This window comes from Cyrtonyx montezumae, unplaced genomic scaffold (assembly GCF_038088225.1).
Source record: "Cyrtonyx montezumae isolate F1298 unplaced genomic scaffold, pur_monq_1.0 scaffold_8, whole genome shotgun sequence".
NCBI lineage: Eukaryota > Metazoa > Chordata > Aves > Galliformes > Odontophoridae > Cyrtonyx > Cyrtonyx montezumae.
In genome coordinates this window covers 48,282,935-48,302,119 of record NW_027072089.1, presented here as the reverse complement: position 1 = coordinate 48,302,119, position 19,185 = coordinate 48,282,935, and the positions used below count along the sequence as shown (strand labels likewise).

At 45.8% G+C, this 19,185-nt stretch overlaps 2 protein-coding genes across 4 annotated transcripts in view; both read right to left on the bottom strand.

Annotated features, from left to right (window-relative positions):
* Window positions 1–1,253: 1,253 nt before the first annotated feature.
* TWSG1 (twisted gastrulation BMP signaling modulator 1) lies at window positions 1,254–18,866 on the bottom strand. 3 transcript variants are annotated; one of them, XM_065753711.1, is made up of 5 exons: window positions 18,774–18,866; window positions 16,854–17,014; window positions 11,710–11,809; window positions 8,861–9,127; window positions 1,254–2,333 (listed from the first exon to the last, which is right to left on the bottom strand). In XM_065753711.1, the coding sequence occupies exons 1-5, from the start codon at window positions 18,805–18,807 to the stop codon at window positions 2,152–2,154; spliced, it is 744 nt and encodes a 247-aa protein (XP_065609783.1). In that variant the 5' UTR covers window positions 18,808–18,866; the 3' UTR covers window positions 1,254–2,151. The 3 variants fall into 3 exon arrangements, with proteins under 3 accessions (XP_065609783.1, XP_065609784.1, XP_065609782.1); XM_065753712.1 differs by lacking the exon at window positions 18,774–18,866 and adding an exon at window positions 17,775–17,848; XM_065753710.1 differs by lacking the exon at window positions 18,774–18,866 and adding an exon at window positions 17,706–17,742.
* ANKRD12 (ankyrin repeat domain 12) overlaps window positions 11,772–19,185 on the bottom strand; it is a 73,930-nt gene continuing 66,516 nt past the window's right edge. The window contains exon 14 of the transcript XR_010623218.1: window positions 11,772–11,809. The gene's annotated coding sequence lies outside the window, so the exon portion shown is untranslated. The remainder of the gene's footprint in view (window positions 11,810–19,185) is intronic.

The following is a 19,185-nucleotide window of genomic DNA, read 5'->3' as shown; positions in this document are numbered from 1 at the left end:
ACATTTGCATACAAACAACGCTTACAGCAAGCTCTAGACAGCGTCAAGAATTACAAAGATAAGGCAAGCCCCAGAAAGCGTGCATCCTTGCTGCCTGCTCTCAGGCCGTTATGCAGACAGTGTATTTACATTTTTATGCTGTTCCCCTAGGCATGTTTCAGGGGAGTCCTCTCTACCCTTGCTGCTCCACTCACTCGACCTCCCACTGAAATTCTAGTGACGCCAATGGTGACACAGATGCAGAACAGCAGGCTCCTAACCAGAAACATCAGGCCCGGCTTCTATTCCTCTCAAAAGATCCAGAATTATGACACTGTTTCAAATAAGTTAACACTGCAAGACCTTAACCCTGCCAGTGACCTGCAGGACTGCTTACTGCCTACTTTCTACCTTGGTGAAGAACAATGCACCACCCTCCAACCAGAAGCAGTCACAGGAACTTTTAACAAACACTCTCCCTCCACTCATTTTAAGAGAACCAAGAAAAAGATAATAGGAATTGTTAAATATTCAAAGGTCAGCTCCTTCATGAAAAGCTAAGTTCACATCCACAATTTATCACTTAATTGCAATTTTAAAGTATGCAGGTACTCCGTTATCTACGAGATCAAAACAATAAGCATTCACCTTTCAAGTACTTCTTTACAGCTGAAAAAAAAAAGAGACCGAAGAAAGCAACATTCTATCACAACAGTATATTTAATATATGTTTATTTTGTCTTGTTGAAAGAGCTGTATAATGAGGAAAAGGAAAGCATTCAGACCTTTTCAAGAAAATATATTTAAAATGACTGCTTTCATTTGTACATGGTACAGATATTCAGGTGTGACTAGAAAACAGTTTAATCCCTCTAGACAGAGGGCAGTGAGAGAAACATGAATAGGCAAATTCTTTTTGTGTGCGTGCATACAAATATATGCATATACGCATAAAAAGATTCCAGGCACTAAAACACACATCATTATAAATACCAAAAGCTGGTCATTAACTACTCATACACTTTATTTTTGCACTTAGTACCATTACCTTAATTAGGGTCTTAATTAGGGCATAAAATTGCCATGCAACTGTCAACGTAGTAAAATTCTTTCTTAGAAAAACGGACAGTGTTCTGTGCTCAGAACAGCCCGTTTTTGCCTTTGGGGGGCACATCTTCCCTTCTTCAGTGATGACATCCCATGGGAGAAAAAATGACAATTATGCTTTGGAATAAATATTCACAGCAAACTGTGTTTCAGTTCACAGCAAATGCTAAATGTGAATGCATCTGCTGCCAACTGTTCAGCTGATAACCCTGTGGCACTTGCTAGTTGATGCTGTTTATTTCTTTATTTGCTATATTCAAAATAAAATTCCACATTCCCTTAACTGCACGTCAAAGATGAAGTGACTCTAGAGAACAGTGCAAAAGGGAGGAGATGACACCACCTCATAGCCTTGCTCTGGTCACTTGGAAAAGACCAAAAAGTTGTTTTTTTTTTCAGTTCCTAATGAATGTAAGAGAGCAGGGCAAATAAAGCTCGTAGGAGAAGTGTCCCATTCAGCGTTTTGCTGGGCAGCCCTTCTAAGAAGTCAGGATTTCATCCATGACGGCCCATGACTTGAACGTGAAGAGAAAGCATTAATTATTCTTCTTCCCCAAATAACATTTTCACAACAGAAGGCTAAGCTCAGAAACCAGAGAGCAATAAATCAAACCAACAGCCAGTAAAACCAGGCACCTCAAGAACTCTCTCCCTGCAACTCGGCATCCATTTATTTGTTGAACTTAGATGGTGAGAATCTCATTACCATATTCTTAAGCTTTCCCTACTCTAAGCTACTAGATACAGTATTATATTCTGAAAACCAATATAGTCAATAGTATCAAATCAAAGGAAAACGATCAGAACAGCAAAGATGAGGATGGCTGTACCATTTGAGCAGAACTAAAAGAAAAACAAAAGATAATGGTGAAAACTCAACGAGTTAGCCTCGCTTGCATGAATTAAAAAAATAATAATGTTTCAAATTTTATACATCTTCTCAACCAGCCACATTTGACTGCAACCAGTAGGCACTCCACCAAAAGGCAGTATTTCCAATCCACTTCTCTTTAACCGAGAGGGATTACTTTGGCCTCCGGATTACCGTACTGCAACCCTCCTGCATCAAAACATACAGTTCATACATTTTACAGTTTTACTGCCATAGTCGATGCATTCTGGCCCGATACACTCACAGCAGGCGTTGTGAAACCATCGGTATTTGGATGCTCCCATGGACTCGCAAGAGATCTTGCACTGATGTATTGACATGCAGTCATCAAAATACACCACAGTACACATGTGTTCTAAACCAAGAGGGGGAAAACGGTTTAAAAGGTCTTAAAGTATTTAAAAGGTTACTTAAAAATTAATTACACATGCAGCTTTTGAAGCAGGAGTTCAAATCATCAAGACCACGAGGCGCAAGGAGAAGAAGGGTGATAGAGAAGCAGAAAAAAAGAGACAGAGACCCAAGGTGAGACCTAACAACTTCCAGTTTTCACTATCTGCTCTCCCTCTGGATGATTTACTTTTTTAAAACTAAATTTTGTCTTTTTTTTTTATCCTCTGCAAAGTTATGAGGGATACCTTTATGAAGCGTAAAGATGGGCGATGCCAAAATGACAAGCAGGTGTCTTCTAAATGTACAAGCTTTAACATTAAGATACCACTCCAACTAGCAGTTATTACATGCTATCAAGAAAAACATTTTTAGATAGGTTATTTTAAAAACTTATTGAAGCATAAACATTTTCTCCTCATCCCCATGATTGAACAGTATTCTTAAACCACATTCAAACCACATGTTGCTAGAGCTAGAGAATCCCATCTTCTTCTGCGTGAAAACAGCACAGCACGCTTTTAATTATTATTTTAAGCAACACTAGTTTTACTACTGAGATTAAGAAATCCTTTCTGCCTTTTTGCCTAAGCATCGTCCTTTGCTGTTCTAACAACCGTGCAATTCCTTGAAACGCCATGAAGTTTGGTGCTGTAACCCCAAACTGAAGCTGAAGCATTCACCACATCTATAAAACAAAAGCATCTCTCTGTCTACTTCCAATTCCCCAAGCCAACAGATGCCACCATCTTTTCTCTCTGCCAGTCAAGTGATTACACCATAGCCTGTCCTCCACAGTAACTCGACTGCACCATATCTGCCCCCAGTGTAACTTGGCACTCTCTGGGGGGAGCACAACTGAAAGCTGCCCACAAACAGGATCACCTCACTCGCACACATCAGACAGATTTGTGAGCTGCAAATGTCAAGAGGCTTTCTAGCTTATTCCTGCTTAAACTGCATGGATTCAGAAGAAACGTACTGACCTACATTCCAAGGAGGATTAGAAAAATGTAATCCAAACATAGATGGTAAGTCAGACAGAGTTTATTTTTCAATTTTTAATGATTACGGAGATAAGGAGAAGGATGAGTAACCAAAGGACCTGGAGCAGTGCAATTGTTAACCACAGCATTTATTCATTCTCTTGTACGTAAGGCTCGTGCTGAAGTGCAACGTAAACCCTCTCTTCCAAATATGGGTTTCTCATAGATTAGCAACCTCAGCAGCACTCAGGTCTCTCAGCAAGTTCCTGAAGTGAAGTCCAGAGGTGAGCTGAGGCCAGCAATGGGCTCCATCACCCTACAAGCCATCAGATCTATGCAGTCAGTTTCCCCTGTACCAACAGTAGATGACCTTTGTGGTGCCCACCCTTTCAGGCACATGGCAAGGGATAGCACGATGCACAAGAAAGCACAATGCAGCTGCTAGCTTTTCTATGAATGCTTCCTCCTCCTTGACTTCTGCAAACCCTGCCTACCCTGTAAGAATTAGAATCTGTCAAAATATCGATGAAGGAAGCCTGATAACTGCCAAATTATTTTACTGCTGCCTGAACAGTTGCAAGATGGACATGCTGCCAGCTCACTGAATGCAAGACAGTATTCTTTGTTCAGGCTCTGGGCTGACATATGCTTCTTGCAGACACAACATACAGTGCAAAAGGCATTAAGGATCTTGAGAAGGAAGTGCAGATCCAATGCTGAAGCATTCTTCGGCTTCCAGGAAAGCTATGCAGTGAGTAACACTGCAGACATCTAAGAAATCTTGGAGTACCTGAAGTACTGCTGAGAATGTCATCAAAACACGCAGTGGTTGTACAAGTCCTGTCCCATTCTTGGCACTTCTGTTTCTAAAACAATTCAAAATAAAGCCTAAAGCCCAGTAACCACAGAGAGTTCTCACTGAACAAAACCTCTACCTGAAACCCACCAACATATCCACAGCTTCAGTGAGGATGCTTTCTTCACAGGCAGTAGGGGAAAAGAGCAAAACAGAGGCACACATGCTATGGTAGCACACAGAAAGAGCGATCACCTTAATGTGCACCTGAAGGGCTCAGTTAAAGCAGATGTGGTAGGGAGGTGGTACTGGCAGCAACTGCTGCATTCACCAAACCATGCAGGCAAGAACCTGACAAAGAATTGTGGGGGTTATAAAGGACCTCTGGAGATCAACCTACAACAGGTTCCCTATCGTAGACTGGAGAGGAAAGTGTCCAGGTGGATTTTGTATTAGGTCCAGAGAAGTCGACTCAACAACCTCTCCAGGCAGCTTGTTGAAGTGCTCCATCATCCTCAAAGTAAAGTAGTTTTTCCTCGTGTTTATATAGAACTTCCCGTGTTCCAGTTTGTGCCTACTGCCCCTTGTTCTGTTGCTGGGCACCACTGAAAAGAGCCTGGTCCCATTCACTGACTCCTATTAATTCTATTAATTAATTAACATTGATGAGATCCCCACCTCAGTCATCTGTTTTCCAGGCTGAACAGCTCCAGGTCTCAGCTTTTTTTCCATCAGGGGATGCTCCAGACCCCCAGCTGTCTTTGTGGTCCTCTGCTAGACTTCTAGAAGTTCCCTGTCCATGCCCCTGGCATCACCAGGGGAAAGCAGAGGTGAAGAATCACCTCCCTTGATCTGCTGACCACACTCTTGATGCAATCCAGGATCTCACTGGCCTCCTTGGGCACACTGCTGGCTCACAGCACACAGCAACTCTGTCTTGATTCAGAGAATACACAGGCACTGGGCAACCTTTTGGCACCAGCAAGAAAAGGCTGGGATTGCCAGGAAGGAGCATTCATACACCTCTAGTCCCAGGATGCCCAGACAGCCCCAGGTTTTTGCCTCCCATCTTCTCATAGTAGGCATTCAGGTGTCATCTGCAGGCACTGACTGGAGAAGCAAGTTTATTTTCACATGGACGTGGAAGCCAAAAGATTTGGTCCTGGAGGGCCAATCCAGAAATGCAGCAAAGCGAGGAGGACAGCTTGTACAGGCCAGGCCAGAGCCAACAGCACATCTGGCTGGTCCCCAGTAGCTCTTGTAAGAAGCTAGAGGACATACTTCATGTGCAGAAGACTAAGCTACCAAACACATTTTGAAGTGTTGCTCATTTAGAGACATGCCAGCTAGACTGCACCTTTCTTCTCTGTGAACCTTATTCACCACAGGCTACTCTTGTTCCTTGCTCAGTAGGGTCAGTGTTTCTACACAGATAAAGAATTTCTGGAAGCAGGAAAGTTGCTCACATTAAGCACTACATCCCTCTTTATGGGCTAGAAAAAGAGTCACAAAGAAAAAAAAATATCCTACAGGCTCAGTAGGGATCTGGGAGAGTATTTAAATTGTTTCTCAAACTTAATTGTGCAGGCATTGCTGATTCCCTCAGTGGAAATAAAAGGATGCTGCTTGCTGCATTAGCAGCTCTCTCATTAGCATTTTGCCTGTTTCCACACGGAAAGGACTATCAAATACCAAATACAGCCAGGGTAAGGAGGAGAGAGAGAGCAGCAGGGGACTGACAGCTACACCAGCCCTTTTCAGAACATTAAATTTTTCACCTTTTCCCCCCAGTTCATATCACATGAAGGCTGTGTGGGAGAAAGAACAATGTAGGATCATATTTAAATTCAGATGACCAGAAGAAACAGACTTGTATTTCCATCAGACTTTGCAACAATACTCTCAGGGCTTCAAGTGAGATCTATAGTGGTGCTTGATGAATTTGGCAAATCTGAGAAAACAGTTCCATTCTTGTAAGTTAAGGAAAAATGCTTCTCTGCAAGATGAAGAAACCTTGCTGGTCTGTAGGAGAGGGGGTAACTGTCTGCCTGGCAACCATACCATTTTATGTTCCTTGGAAGATATTGAGGGGAAAAATAAACAAATAAATTGAAGGCGTTTTTTTTTTAAATGTGTTCTTCACATGCCTACAGAGGTATGTGTCCTTTACAGGACTGCTACATTTTCTCTACTTGGCTAGCATTTAGTAAGTGCAGAGCTGACACCATCCACTGTGTCACTGAGTGGTTTAAGTCAGAATCCCTCAGCTACAACACAGATTTTGTTTCATCAGCTGCCAAAAGATTATCCACTTCCCCCCTCTCTCTCTTGCCAACATCCTGTCATCATCTGCAGCACTTAAGCTTATTTATACATTTGAACTTGTAGTTCAGAGCTCTGAGGGTATCGGCTAAAAACAAACCAAAAAAGTAAGAATAAAGCACAAATGTAACTCCAGATTAAATTATCACTGCAAGTAGTGATAATCATTTCAAGTAATGACTTAAATGCTAGTAACCACTGATACAAAGAGCTCCACCCAGCACCTCCATGTGCTTCAGCTGCTAGAATGTCAGAAGACCACTCACAGGGGGAAAGGGAAGGCACGCATTAAGACAGTAATAACTCAAGGTCTAGTGGCCGCAGTAGGCAGGGCAGGAATGCTTTATGTCTCTCTGCATTCCACCTCCGCACTGACTCGTGGCCGGGCTCTGTCCCACCATCAGGCACAAAGGCCCTCGGGTTCCGGGGGCCAGCACTGCTTTTCCTGGCACACACCCAGGGCTGTGCATAGCAGGTCTGGCACCCTAGGCAGCTTCACGTTGATCTGTGCATGTACACGCGCTGAAATTAAAATCAGAACCGTGTTACAGGATGTGGCAAGAAGTATTTATAGGCAGAGCCCATACAAATTCTGGCACGTTTTCCATAGGACAGTACGCAGTCTACTGCCCCGTTACCAAAATCTGCATCTCCCTTTACAGGCAACAATACAAACGCCTGCTGCCAGCACACCACGTTGGAGCACAGCATGGTGTGCGTGCCCATGCCAGCTATGGGCTCCTTGGCACTTCACCTCCTACCCCTTCAACTTTTGGTTATTGTTTCCTCAGTAAATTCACCCGAAACATTTTAGAAACATTGCTACCACATGGGTCACACAACATCCAACGGAGGAGTTGCAGCTCCCCACTTGTCCATACCTCCACCACCATCAACAGCAACTGATCGAGGTCAGCACTCAGTTTTTCTTTCCACCTCCTGTTCTCACAGACCAACTCATTGGTGTTTTTATAAGAAAATCTAAACACAATGTTCTGCAAAATCGCATCTCTTGCTACGCTGTGGCCATTGTGACACCTCAGCAGAGTTACATATTGAAGTATTTATAAGTATAGGAAGTGAAATCCATTTTCTACTTTTTCCAGTTCTTTGCTGGCCAGTAAGATGGAGGAGGCATAGCCAATGACTACAAGAAAAGCTCTGACATTCATTTCTAAGTGTCTACTGAAACCTGAAATCCAGTGGCATTTGGTAAGTAATTCCAAATATAACTTATTTTTGGAATGTCATCATTCCAGTGAAAGCCCTCTCAGCCTAATCTCTAATACGGTCTCAGCAAATGAAACGAAGGAGACTTTTGACTAAGAAAAAAATTGTAGCTATGTATCTGTCAGTGCTGTTATACTCAGAACTCCTCCACACCCTCAAGATGCAATTCAAATTCCAAGTTTAATCCAAAGCTATCATTAGCCCATCCCGTTGGCATGGCAGTAAAGGATTGGCAGGGAACAGCCAGTCCAGCTGTAGTACCCAAGTACAGTGGGATATATTCAAGGTTGTTCCAAGCATATGTTTTTTTTTCCAAGTATAATTTACATTTAAATACTGTAGTGTTTGCACACATGGCTTTTTGTGGCTTGCCAATTAACATGGCTTTCTGCATCACCCTCATGATGGTGAGCAAGCGTTTTATTAATGTCAAAGACATATGAATGAAATGTTTTCTGACCATCTGGCTTCCCAGTTCTGGAATTAATTTATTTTTCTAGTGTGCCTTAACCAAAGGAAGTCAGAAAAGTTGCCATTATGGTTCCATGTAATCAATAGCAGCCCTACTCGGAAACATTACTAGGTCAAATGTTCAAGATGGGATGGAAAAGCAGTGTGTCCTTCAATTAGGGTATCTTGCCTAGATAAAATAAAAGAACCATCACAACAACAAGATATGTGGTTACTAATACTTAAAGTGAGAGCTGGGAAGGAAGCAAAGCATTAATCCCACCACAGTAAACCAAATCAGATGCTCTTTTCCCCTTGTTAAGTAGCTGTTTTACTAAGAAATGTTTATGAGATTCTTTTAAGGCTTTGAAATGATTTGCACAGAAAAGTATTTCAGGTTTAGTATGGAAATTCAGAAGCTGGGTTAAGAAAAATTCTCTCTCTCTTTTGTCACTACACCAAACTTCTCACCTTTTACCCTGCCACTCAGCAAAAAATACTCTAAACTCAAGAGGGAAAAAAATACACATGTACATAAAGGCATAAGCCCTTACGCTGTTATGTCTTGCTCAGAATTAGACTGAACTTTTCCCACATTTTTATACGTGAAAAGAAGAAGGTAGCACAGACAGGCACAGAAGATGCACTGAGAAAGCTGCTGGAAGAGACCAGAAGAGATGCTAGGAATTCAGTCACTGTATTTATTACCTTTGTCACTAGAGTAAGGTGCGTGGATGTTGTTGCTTGGAACAGAGACGTTCTGATGCTGTGGCTGGTTCACTGTTTCTAGAAAGGAAACTAAGTTCTCGTGATGCGACAGTTCTTCTGCAACAGGGAAGGAAACAATATTCCAGTTCAGCTGAGTATCTCCTTCTGTGAGCGCCCGGAAGAGCGAAGGAATTGGTTCATGCAACTCCTCTACAGTGCTCTTGGACGTTGGAGGCGTGTCACTGTAATTGCGAGGGTTGCACATACCTGCAAAGGTATGAGAAGGTAAGTTACCCAAAAATCTTTTCTTCTTGGAACACGTGGGTGTACGTATATGACCAGCAGAACAGAAACCTATTTATGTAGTTCCCTCTCTTAACTCAATAGCAGAAGTGCCACCAGAAACAGCAGTGCTAACTTTCAACAGCGTCGGCTTTCAGACCTTTGCAGAATTCCACAAAACACATCTGCAACCTGTGAGATCCAAGTGAAAAGAAAACCCTTTTTCATTTCCTTTTCTGTGCTACAGCATTACACTTCAGAACACAGAGTTCAACTAAAGGTTTGTTTCCCCTGGGAAATGCGACAAAGCACAGCATGAGCGACACCAGCATGAATCTGGAATGGAAGCCCATGCATGAACGAAGATAGTATCTTGACAAGTCCTGAGCTTTGTGAAACATCTGATCATGATTCAAGTATTTGATCTCACCTGCTTCAGCAGAGCATTAGATCTCACTAGGCACCTGCCAGAGGTGCAAAGATCGGTACCGGCAGAGAGCGAGAGTCTGCTCTCTTTACCTACAGACAATAGCGCTTATTTCCATGTTACCCTTTCCACATTTTTCAGTATCTTCTGGGGAATCTTTTTTGAAATCTGCTGTCCACGACTATTATCCTCTTTACCCCTTCCTACAAAATGTGTTTGTGATGTGCAATGCAGGTGCCAGTTTCTCATTAACCATTTAAATGCAGCCATTACCTGCAATGAAACTGGACGGTACCTTCTTTTAATCAAAACATTGAAACCTCCAAGACTGAAAGCCAAGGTTACACATGCATAGGTATTTAAAACCAGAAGCCATAAAACACTGCCAGAATTCACCTGGCAAGAGATGGAGAAACCAATCTTCCTGATGTACATCTGGATATCATTTCGGGTAGTTTCACGGTCACACTTTCAGACAGCTACAGCTGCAAAGCAAATCAATCCTCTTCTTCCAAAGCAATAAGAAGCACGTATGTTCAAACCTGCCCTACACACTCAGAAAAGCATCTCCTGCCCTGCTGATGCATTAGGACTCTAGATTCAGAAATCGTATTTAAGTAGAACTTTAGAGAAAAACACCATCTCTTCAAATTAAGTGCTAGACTGTAGAAGTAACTCCTGACCTCAGAGCAAAAAATGACCCAGAGGACAGCACCACCCACCTGCTTTTACATTAGACTTGACTAGTCTATAGAGACTTAGCTATCAGAAAGACAATGAAATCTCCCACTCCACATCTACATTATGAGTAACTATTACTGAATAGGACAACGGCATACAGCCAAGGTCTGAGGCACCAGCAGAACCACCAAGAGATGCTCTGCGTTCAGCCAGTACAGGGAAACTGAAACTAAAACCTTGCTAACTGCTCTCCGGGATTGCACTGTGGGAAGCAGCAACAGAACATGGAGTAATGCTCAGATTTAGAGAATAAACTGTGGAGACTTTTTCCTTTACCATCGCAATATCTAGGTTCTTCTTTCCAGAGAATAACCGTGCACGAAGCCCTGCTTTCTGAAGCAGACAGCAGTTCTGGAAAAGCCAAGTAGCCTGCTCTCCTGTTTCCTACCCCTTTGACTGAATGGAACCACAGTGCACTTCAGTACTGCATTAGAAAAAGCAGGATGACATGGGAAGGGCAAAGGGAATGGGGGGAGGTACACACAAATCTATTTCACTCGAACAGAAAAAACAAACTTCAAGGCCTCTTTCAAAATTAATAGGCAGCACGGGTAGAGAGGCTAAATACTTTATGCTGTTGGGAAGAATCTCATGTGCATCCTACTATTCTTCTCCACTCCTTAATTACTGGAGGACAGACAAGCAAAGGTAAGCTACTGAGAACCAAGCTGTCAGAAAGCATATTCACATTGTGATGGAATGTGAGAAGCATTGAAACACAGTGAAAAGGAGCACTTTGAGGCACTCATCCTCATGAACTCAGAAAAGAATCAACCAGCCAGAAGCTGTAAGAAGGTAGAATGATCAGCATGCCTACTTATGGGAACCAGATGGATTTGAATGGCAATGGAAGTAGACTTCCAGCAACCCCAGGATGATGAAACATTTAGAACATGGGAAGGAACAAGAACATATCCCTCCTTCTGCAGAGGCAGCATTCACTTCCAGAAATCTTGGCACTGTGAACATGACCTGTTGGTAATAATGTTATCCTTGTTAGAGCTGTCATCTTACAGCAAGAACTTGTATACCTCCTTCTCACCCTCCAGAAATAGCTCTTTTTACAAATAAAGGAGCGATGAAAAACTTTAGCCATGCATAATTACAATTAGTCCCAAGAAACCATAGGGGAACACACATCTCCAGTTGCCCCACTGCACCATCCAACCGCATACAGCAGGTGCTGCAGGTGCTGCTCAGTTTCATTGAGATGACAATTGAAAAAGAAGTCCGTAAACAGATAGCAAAACTGATACTTAGTGATGTCAGCACTACCCGAGCAGAACAGATTTTGTCCTGGTGCTTAACTTCTACAGCAGGACCATGACTTGAACACGTGGCAGGGGGAAGAAGTTTTTATAAATGAAAGGAAGAAATCCCTAACAATTGCAAAACTTACCAACACAGTCACAGCACTCATCCCAAAGCGTGCCAAGGCAGAGCATGCACTCCTTGCAACAGGAACAGTTTCCTTCCCCCGGGCGGCACTGACACAGCTCCTGAGAACAACATGAATGTGTTACACCAACAATGCCAGACATGAAATGCCAGCAGGGCACAGCAATTCCTCTTCTGGCCACAACAAGTCATGGTGTTAGAACAGCTTTCTACACTAACAGAGTGAGAAAATGGTAAAAAAAAAAAAAAAAAAAAAAAAAAGCGAAGAACCAAGCTGAATTTACAAATAGATCTTTTCAGACTGATTTTTTTTTTCCAATCTGAAATTCTAAACCCAAATCTGGTCTGCTAACAAGTGTTCAAAAGAGGAAAAAGTTCTACTCATGGGAAAGCTCTGTTCACCTACAGGATCCCTGAACGCATTTCCCCAACGCAAAGCAAATTCAAAGAAGGATATTTCCTCTTGTATAAATAGTGCAGATGAGGCATAATTTAGCTAAAAAAAGAAGCAGCACATCCATATTTCAGAAGATGTGCAATGCTGACCATCACACCTATTTGTGGATCTTAAAAGGAATGTATTTGGTTAGGCCATTGGAACACACTTATTTAGTACATCTCTGAATGCTTGCTACACATTGCTCTCTGTTTCTAGTATTTGTAACTCCATGTGGGTATATATATATTTATCTGAGGTCCAGCTGATTCATTTTTGCTCTTACTCTATCCCCAGAATGACAGCCTGGATACTTCAAAGATTTCAGTAGTCTCTTGGAAGTAAAATGGTATGCATACACTCTTGCCTCTAATTGTTTCTAAGAAAGAAAACCAGAAAAGACACAGAAGCACAAAGACAACACTTTCTGCTTCCTGCTTCCTAAACCTGAAGGCATTGGTTAGTTTGGCAGTCCTCCTGAAGCCGTACAGTTGATCCTGAAGCACGGGAACAGCCTGCACGTACAAAGGAAATCTAAAAGCCAGGTGGCCCGCCTTCCTGCAGCTCACAGACACATATGAGCAGCTCCAAGGGACCTCAGCTCCCAGATGGCAGTCTGCAGGTGTGGCATGCCCTAGTCCTGACTGTGTCTGAGAGAGTGAGGCCAGAGCCACATCCCCCTTTCAGGGAACTAAGCACTGACCCTAAATCCACTGCAGATGGGCCAGTGTACTAATGCAGTTCATCAATCCACTATTCTTCCATTTGCTTTGTCCCAGATTAAGAACTAAAAGTCTCCTCGAAGCCAGCAAAAAAAGCCACAGAATCCAGAAACCATTGTGTTTCGCACAGCATTGAGATACTGCCATTGCCTGCATAATTTAATGTAAATTGTTTGCACTTTTGAGTGGTTGAGCGTCAACTCCTGCTCTCCACACACATTTTTGCCATACACAGTCACTTCTAAGTCCTGAGTTTTTATTTACAGACTGGAAAACTACCAAGAGTTTCAACTCCTTCACTCTCAAAGTTTACTTGTGTCACCTATTACTATGTTGTTTCCATGCAAAAGATGAAAAACAGGCCCGTCACTGAGAGATACAAAGTTTTCCACAAGAGGAGACACCACAAACTTAGAAAGATGACTTATGTGAATGAGTGATGCATTTCTAAAATATTTATCTTTCTGTTCATTAAACTTGAGGAGTAAAAGCCTGAAGAAAACAAGTTTTAAAAACAACCACGAGTACAGCGCTGTCGTGTTGGCCAGTGAGCCCTAGCAGGACATACTCACATTAAACATATCCTACACATTTGCTCTTCAACAGTAAAACTGGGCAGACAACTTCACACCTATTAAAGACATTGCAACACCAACAAGCCAGTATGTGGGAGGAGGCTACTCTCCATAAACTATTAAAACGCAACGCACGAACCTAAGCCAGGAAAATCACTACATTTGAGTTATTTCAACTTTAGAGTCAGTATTATGTGGTCTAAGAGTATTCTCACAGAATTGAAAGTGATCTTAACTTCTGCACTTGCAATACAAATATAATATCACAGAATAGCTTAGAGCCCACTCAGTCCCACCCTGTGCTGTGGACAGGGCTGCCACCCAAAGCTCAGCTGCCCAGGGCCCCATCCAACCTGACCTTGAGTGCCTTCAGGGATGGGGCACCACAGCTTCTCTGGGCAGCTCTGCCAGCACCTCACTGCCCTCTGAGCCTGTGTCTTTACTCTTTGTGTCTGTATGTGCAAGGACTACCTAGGGATCTCATCACTATACCTACCAGTATTTTAACAAGTTTATTTTTATAGGAAAGGCTTAGGAACATTTTAATTGGAGGAAGAAGATGGAAGAAAGAGCAATCACGTTGGTCTTACACGCAGTTCTTCTACCCCTCCTCCCCAGGGCCGTCCCTGCAGGGCAGCAATCGTATGTTTTTCCATCCATGAGTTCGCATGGCCACCGTTTCCTTAACCACTCTCAAGTTTCTCCCAGTGATTCACACTCAGACCGGACACTTACGCAGGATACATCTCCTTAAAAGAATGCTTCCATGGGACGTGGGTGAAGTGAAGCAGAAAGAGAAATGCTCCCTGTTGATAGCTGGGGGTGGTGAGGCGTCAGTGGAAGAAAATATTACTCATAAGTGAGCCTGGCAGCTGCCCAGGCTGAACTACTGAAGGTGCACCAGCATTCTGCCAGGCAAGAAATGAGCCTCCCTCGTCTGAAAACACAGCGTTAAGTAGGAAGCAGACATGTTTGTACAATAAAGGTATTTCTGCTCCAGAGAGCAAATAAAGACTTTTACAAGGTATTTAACATCTGCATTTTTTCAAAACTTTCTTGAAGTGACGGAGACTGTTTTCTCAGCACGGCAAGAAACGGGACCTGAAGGCATTGGCAACCTCTCTGCAAACTGGAGGAGGGAATGAAAGAAAATAGCTCATGTTTTTTTCCTAGAACAGTTTAATAACAAAAAATCTCCTGGAAGCAAACCAGACGGCATTATTTTGTTAACCCGACCGCCTTACGTTCTACAGCTACAAAACACACACCACTAGTAATTTTTGGACATTCAAGTCTCGAAGTTAAAATGTTATAGTTATTTCATACCACTGGGCAAAAAAAAAAAAATAATAAAGCACTGGAAATACTTGCAAGCTGTGAAGCTCGTGCCAGACAAACCTTCAGCATTGTCACTAACAGTGGCACAGATAATGTTAAGTCATTGTGTGCCCACTTGGTGTTCTCATCTTCTCCATGCACGGGAACCACAAAGCAGAAGAAATGCTGGAGGAGAGATGCTGGGCACCACTAAAGCCAGCAGCCAACCCAGGGAGTGGGGCAACAGCCCTGCTAAGCCCAGCACCTGACCACAGGGGCACAAGGATGAGCTGCTCCCAAAGCCAGGAGGGGAGTGAGCTCGTTGCCTCTCTCTGTCTCTGCTCCTGGGTCTCATCCACAGCTCCTCCAAAACTGCAGAAGCCACTAAGTTTCTGCAAGGGTGAAGCTGAAAAGGAGAGGTTCCTTGAGCTATCTGCTTACATAAAAAAAGATAAAATCAAGATGCAAAGGCACCAGCAGAGCTACAGCCATCAAGACCTAAGAGGAAAGCCGACTGTGTGCAAGTTGTTGGTCTCACGCTCTGTCCTGGATTTAACAAAATAAATATTTATATAAAGACCACCCCCAAGCTGAGCAGCTCCTAAGGAGTGGCAGTAATGACTGTACCGAGGCTGGCACAAATATTTGTGTTAACCATATGCTTTTTGAGAGCCCCGCGGCTCCCACAGATACAGATGGCCAACACCATGTCTTACCTGCTCCCTAGTAACCTCAGAGACACACTGATTTGGCTTCACATGATGAAGCATGCCAAACTAGAGTGGTTATAGAAACAGTATAGGGAACTGTGTGATGGGATAGTCCAGCAAACTTACTCACCAAAGCACTTTTAATTCAGATTTCTCCAGAACACACAGGCATACCATACTGCACACCTACCCAAGAAGTAAGACTCATTTCAGAGAGCAGCGCAATGCTTCTGTTGCAATGACACTTGAAGACTTAAGAATAAAGAAGGAAAAAGCCAAGATGAAAGACAGCAACACTTGGTCAGAGCTTCAGGAGCCTTCTCATCTGCCCTTGGACCCATCTGACCCCACTGCTCATTGACCTGTGACCACGCGTGACCCCAACATTGTAAGGTCTCGAAGAGCCACGTGCAGTCCCATTAGAGAAATGCCTGAAGAGGGGGTCCCACAACACTGATACAACCCCTCAGGCTGTGCCACTAGGGAGATGACAATGCCCAAGCAAAGCACAGCATAATCACTGAAAAACATTGCCATCCTCATGGGAAACATAGAATTCAAAAGCCTCTCTCTTTCTCCCTCATTTAACAACTCTGTAGACAATGGCTGAGAAACAGCACTGTTTTCATTATTTTTTTTCCATTTAAAGCAGTGGCAGTGCAGAAGTCAGAAGGATATTTACCAGCATATGACATTTGTACTCTGCTTTTCCATTTCCAACATGCAAAGAGGCAGTAGGAAGCTGGAGCTGACCACAGGAAGGCTCCTTTTTTCCAGTGTGGGGTCAGAAAGTGTGCTCAGTTCCCTGCCCATCAATAACCAGTTGGTAGGCAGCGCAACTGCTCACAATTCCTCTAAAAGGATTTCTCGCTCCGCTCCCAAGCTGGAAGAGCAGCTAGGGCTTGGCCATTCTTTCAGCCCTATGGGCAGCACACAGTGAGCCAAAAACAGCATTTGGGCTCAAGCTGCACATCCAGTGCTCACAAGCACAACTCAAGCGCCCATTTTAGGTAAACTCGCACACTTTTGGATTTGCTCATCTCCATTAGCAGCCAGAGGTCCTTCAGAGCTGCGAGACGCAGTGGGGCCACACCAGCATTAGTCCTGTCAGAGGGCTTTCTGCCCTTTTCAGCTTTACAACACCGTCACGGGGAGCGGAATCCAAGGAGATGCTCAAGGCCGGCCTGGATGGGGCCCTGGGCAGCTGAGCTGGTGGCAGCCCTGCCCACGACACGCGGTTGGGGCTGGGTGGGCTTTCAGTTTCTTTTCCAACCAAAACCATTCTGTGACTCCATGAAAAAACAGCACTATTTTGTATCACTGGGTCTACCCCAAGGGACAACTTCCGAACTTAAAGGCGAGCAGAGGCAATGCTGCCGCTATACCTGGATGAGGCACTTGCTGACGTCGCTGGCGCACAGTGCCTTGTTGCAGCCCACTGATGACCGGGCCCACAGCAGCAGCAGCAGCGGCAGCAGGAATGCGCTCAGCGTCGCACACGGCGACCTCATCGTTCCAGCGGCTTGCAGAGGGAGCTCAACCAGCACTGAAACAATTTTTGACACCCCCCACGCCCCAAAAAGACAAGTCAAACATGAAATAGGCATAACAACAAACCCAACCGCTCCTCCTCTGCCGGCAAACTTCTCCGCCTGAAACTTCCCGTCGAAGTTTGCACTGTTAAAACTGCGCCGAACTTCACGCGAACGAAGTCAGGTCGGTAACGTCAGCTTTGGCGGCCTACGGAGCGGCGACGAGGAAAAGGCAGCAGAGAAGCCCTAACCGCGAAGGCATCGTCCAGGCAGACACCTTGAGCTACCGCACAAAAGCGTCAGCGTCGGTTCATTAAAAAGAAGGTCCCGGGGGCTCCGAGCAGCTCAGCTTGCAGGAACCACACCGCAAGGGCTCAGAGCAGCACGAGCTGAGCGCGGCTCCCGTGCGGCAGCCCCGGCGGCACCCACGAGCCCGGGCTGAGGCACAGCTCGCGGCGAGCCCGCATTGTTCTCACAGGAGGGGAAGGCGGACGGGCACGGGATGGCCGCCGCGCAGCGCCCACGCCTCCCCCCGCCCCCCGGCACCCCCGGCCTCAGGTGCAGCCCGCTGCCCGCCGGGGAAGCGCTCGGCGCCGACCCCTCCGTGACGGAGCGCCCGGCCGCGCCGCCCGGCTCCGGGGCACCCGCGGGGCCCTGCGCCGCCCCTCCCGGCCTCCTCCGGCGGGCAGCGGAACGCTCCCTCACAAAGCCGCCGCCACCGCCGCCTCCCCGCGGGCTCCATCCTCCGGCGCCTCCGCCCCTCGCCCCCCTCACCGGCCGGGCGGCCCCGCTCCGCCGGCGGCTCCGGCTGCTCCGCTGGCGGCTCCGGCGACCGCGCGCCTCAGCTCGGCCGCGGGCAGCGCGCGGGCTCGCGGCGCGCACACGGCGCAGGGCCCCGCCTCGGGGCGCCGCCGGGTCCGCCCCTCGCTCCGCGCCCGCCGCTCAGGGGGGGCCGTGACGGGGAGGGAGGGGGCGATCTGCTCGCGGTAGAAAGATGCAGGACGAGCCGTCGCTCGGCGGTGCCATTAGAAGCAGCCTGGCTGAGGGCCGGGCAGGAGCCTGGCTTTTTGTGGCGGCGCGCAGAGACTGCTGTGGAGCTTCGAGGGCGCAGAGCCCGACGACCCTCAGTGCGGTTGAGAGCCGGGCGGCACAGCCTGCAGCGCGGCCGGGCGGCTGTTACCCCCACGTAGCGATCCGGGATGGGAAAACGCGGTGAATGTTGCACGAAGCAGTGCTGCTGCTTTCACAGAATCACAGAACGCCTCGGCTCGGAAGGGACCTCGAAGCCCACCCAGCCCCACCCCGTGCCGTGGGCAGGGCTGCCACCCAGCTGCTCAGCTGCCCAGGGCCCCATCCAACCTGGCCTTGAGCACCTCCAGGGATGGGGTACCACAGCTTCTCTGGGCACGCTCTGAGTGAAGAACTTCCTCCTGACATCTAACCTAAACCTCCCCCTTGTGCTATCACTATCAGACTGTAAAAAGACAGACTCCTTCCTTTTGCGAGTTCTCTGTAAGTTCTGGAAGACCACAATGAGGTCTCCCCGGAGCTTTCTTCAATCTAAAGCAGCCCACCTCCCTCAGTCTTTCTTCATAGGGGAAGTGCTCCAGCCCTTGGGTCATCTTCATGACCCTCCTCTGGACCTGCTCCAACATCTTCACATCCCTCTTGTGCTGGGATTCCCAGGCGTGTGTACCTATGGGTTTCCCTCAAGCCAACAGCAACACCTTGCATTTGGCCTTGTTGAACTTCATTAGGTTCTTGTGGTCTCACTTTTCAAACCTGTCCAGGTGCCTCTGGGTGGCATCACTTTCTTCTATCGTGCCAACTGCACCACTCAGCTTAGTGTCATCAGCCTGCTGATTTCTCTTAGAAGAAATCTGGAGAACAGAGACCCTTCAGCTTCAGGACAGCCTCACTCAGATCTCAGAAACATTCTCGTGGTGGTTTGTCTCCCTAGATGCAAAGTTTCACAAGATCAAAGTAATGAATTTCATCACTGGAAGAAAACCAAGGAGGAGCCCAGCAGCAGGTCATCCTTCAGGAGGGAGAAGCAGTGCTGTGTGGCACCCGTTCCTTGCACTCAGCCCCAGCTTGCACCACTGGGTGGAAACAATGGAAATACACTCTGGGGAATCATCCCACAGCACCGCGTGAAAAACACAGCTTGGATCCAGGTCACAGA

What these genes read in the sequence shown, in the direction of transcription:
- TWSG1 (XM_065753710.1), bottom strand. Translation starts at nt 17,742, where the DNA reads ATGGAGCCCGCGGGGAGGCGGCGGTGGCGGCGGCTTT. An exon ending in TGAGTGCTGTGACTGTGTTG is followed by an intron (nt 9,128 to 11,709) that starts GTAAGTTTTGCA and finishes ATACCTTTGCAG; the next exon opens with GTATGTGCAACCCTCGCAAT. An exon ending in ACCTTACTCTAGTGACAAAG is followed by an intron (nt 2,334 to 8,860) that starts GTAATAAATACA and finishes CTCTTGGTTTAG; the next exon opens with AACACATGTGTACTGTGGTG.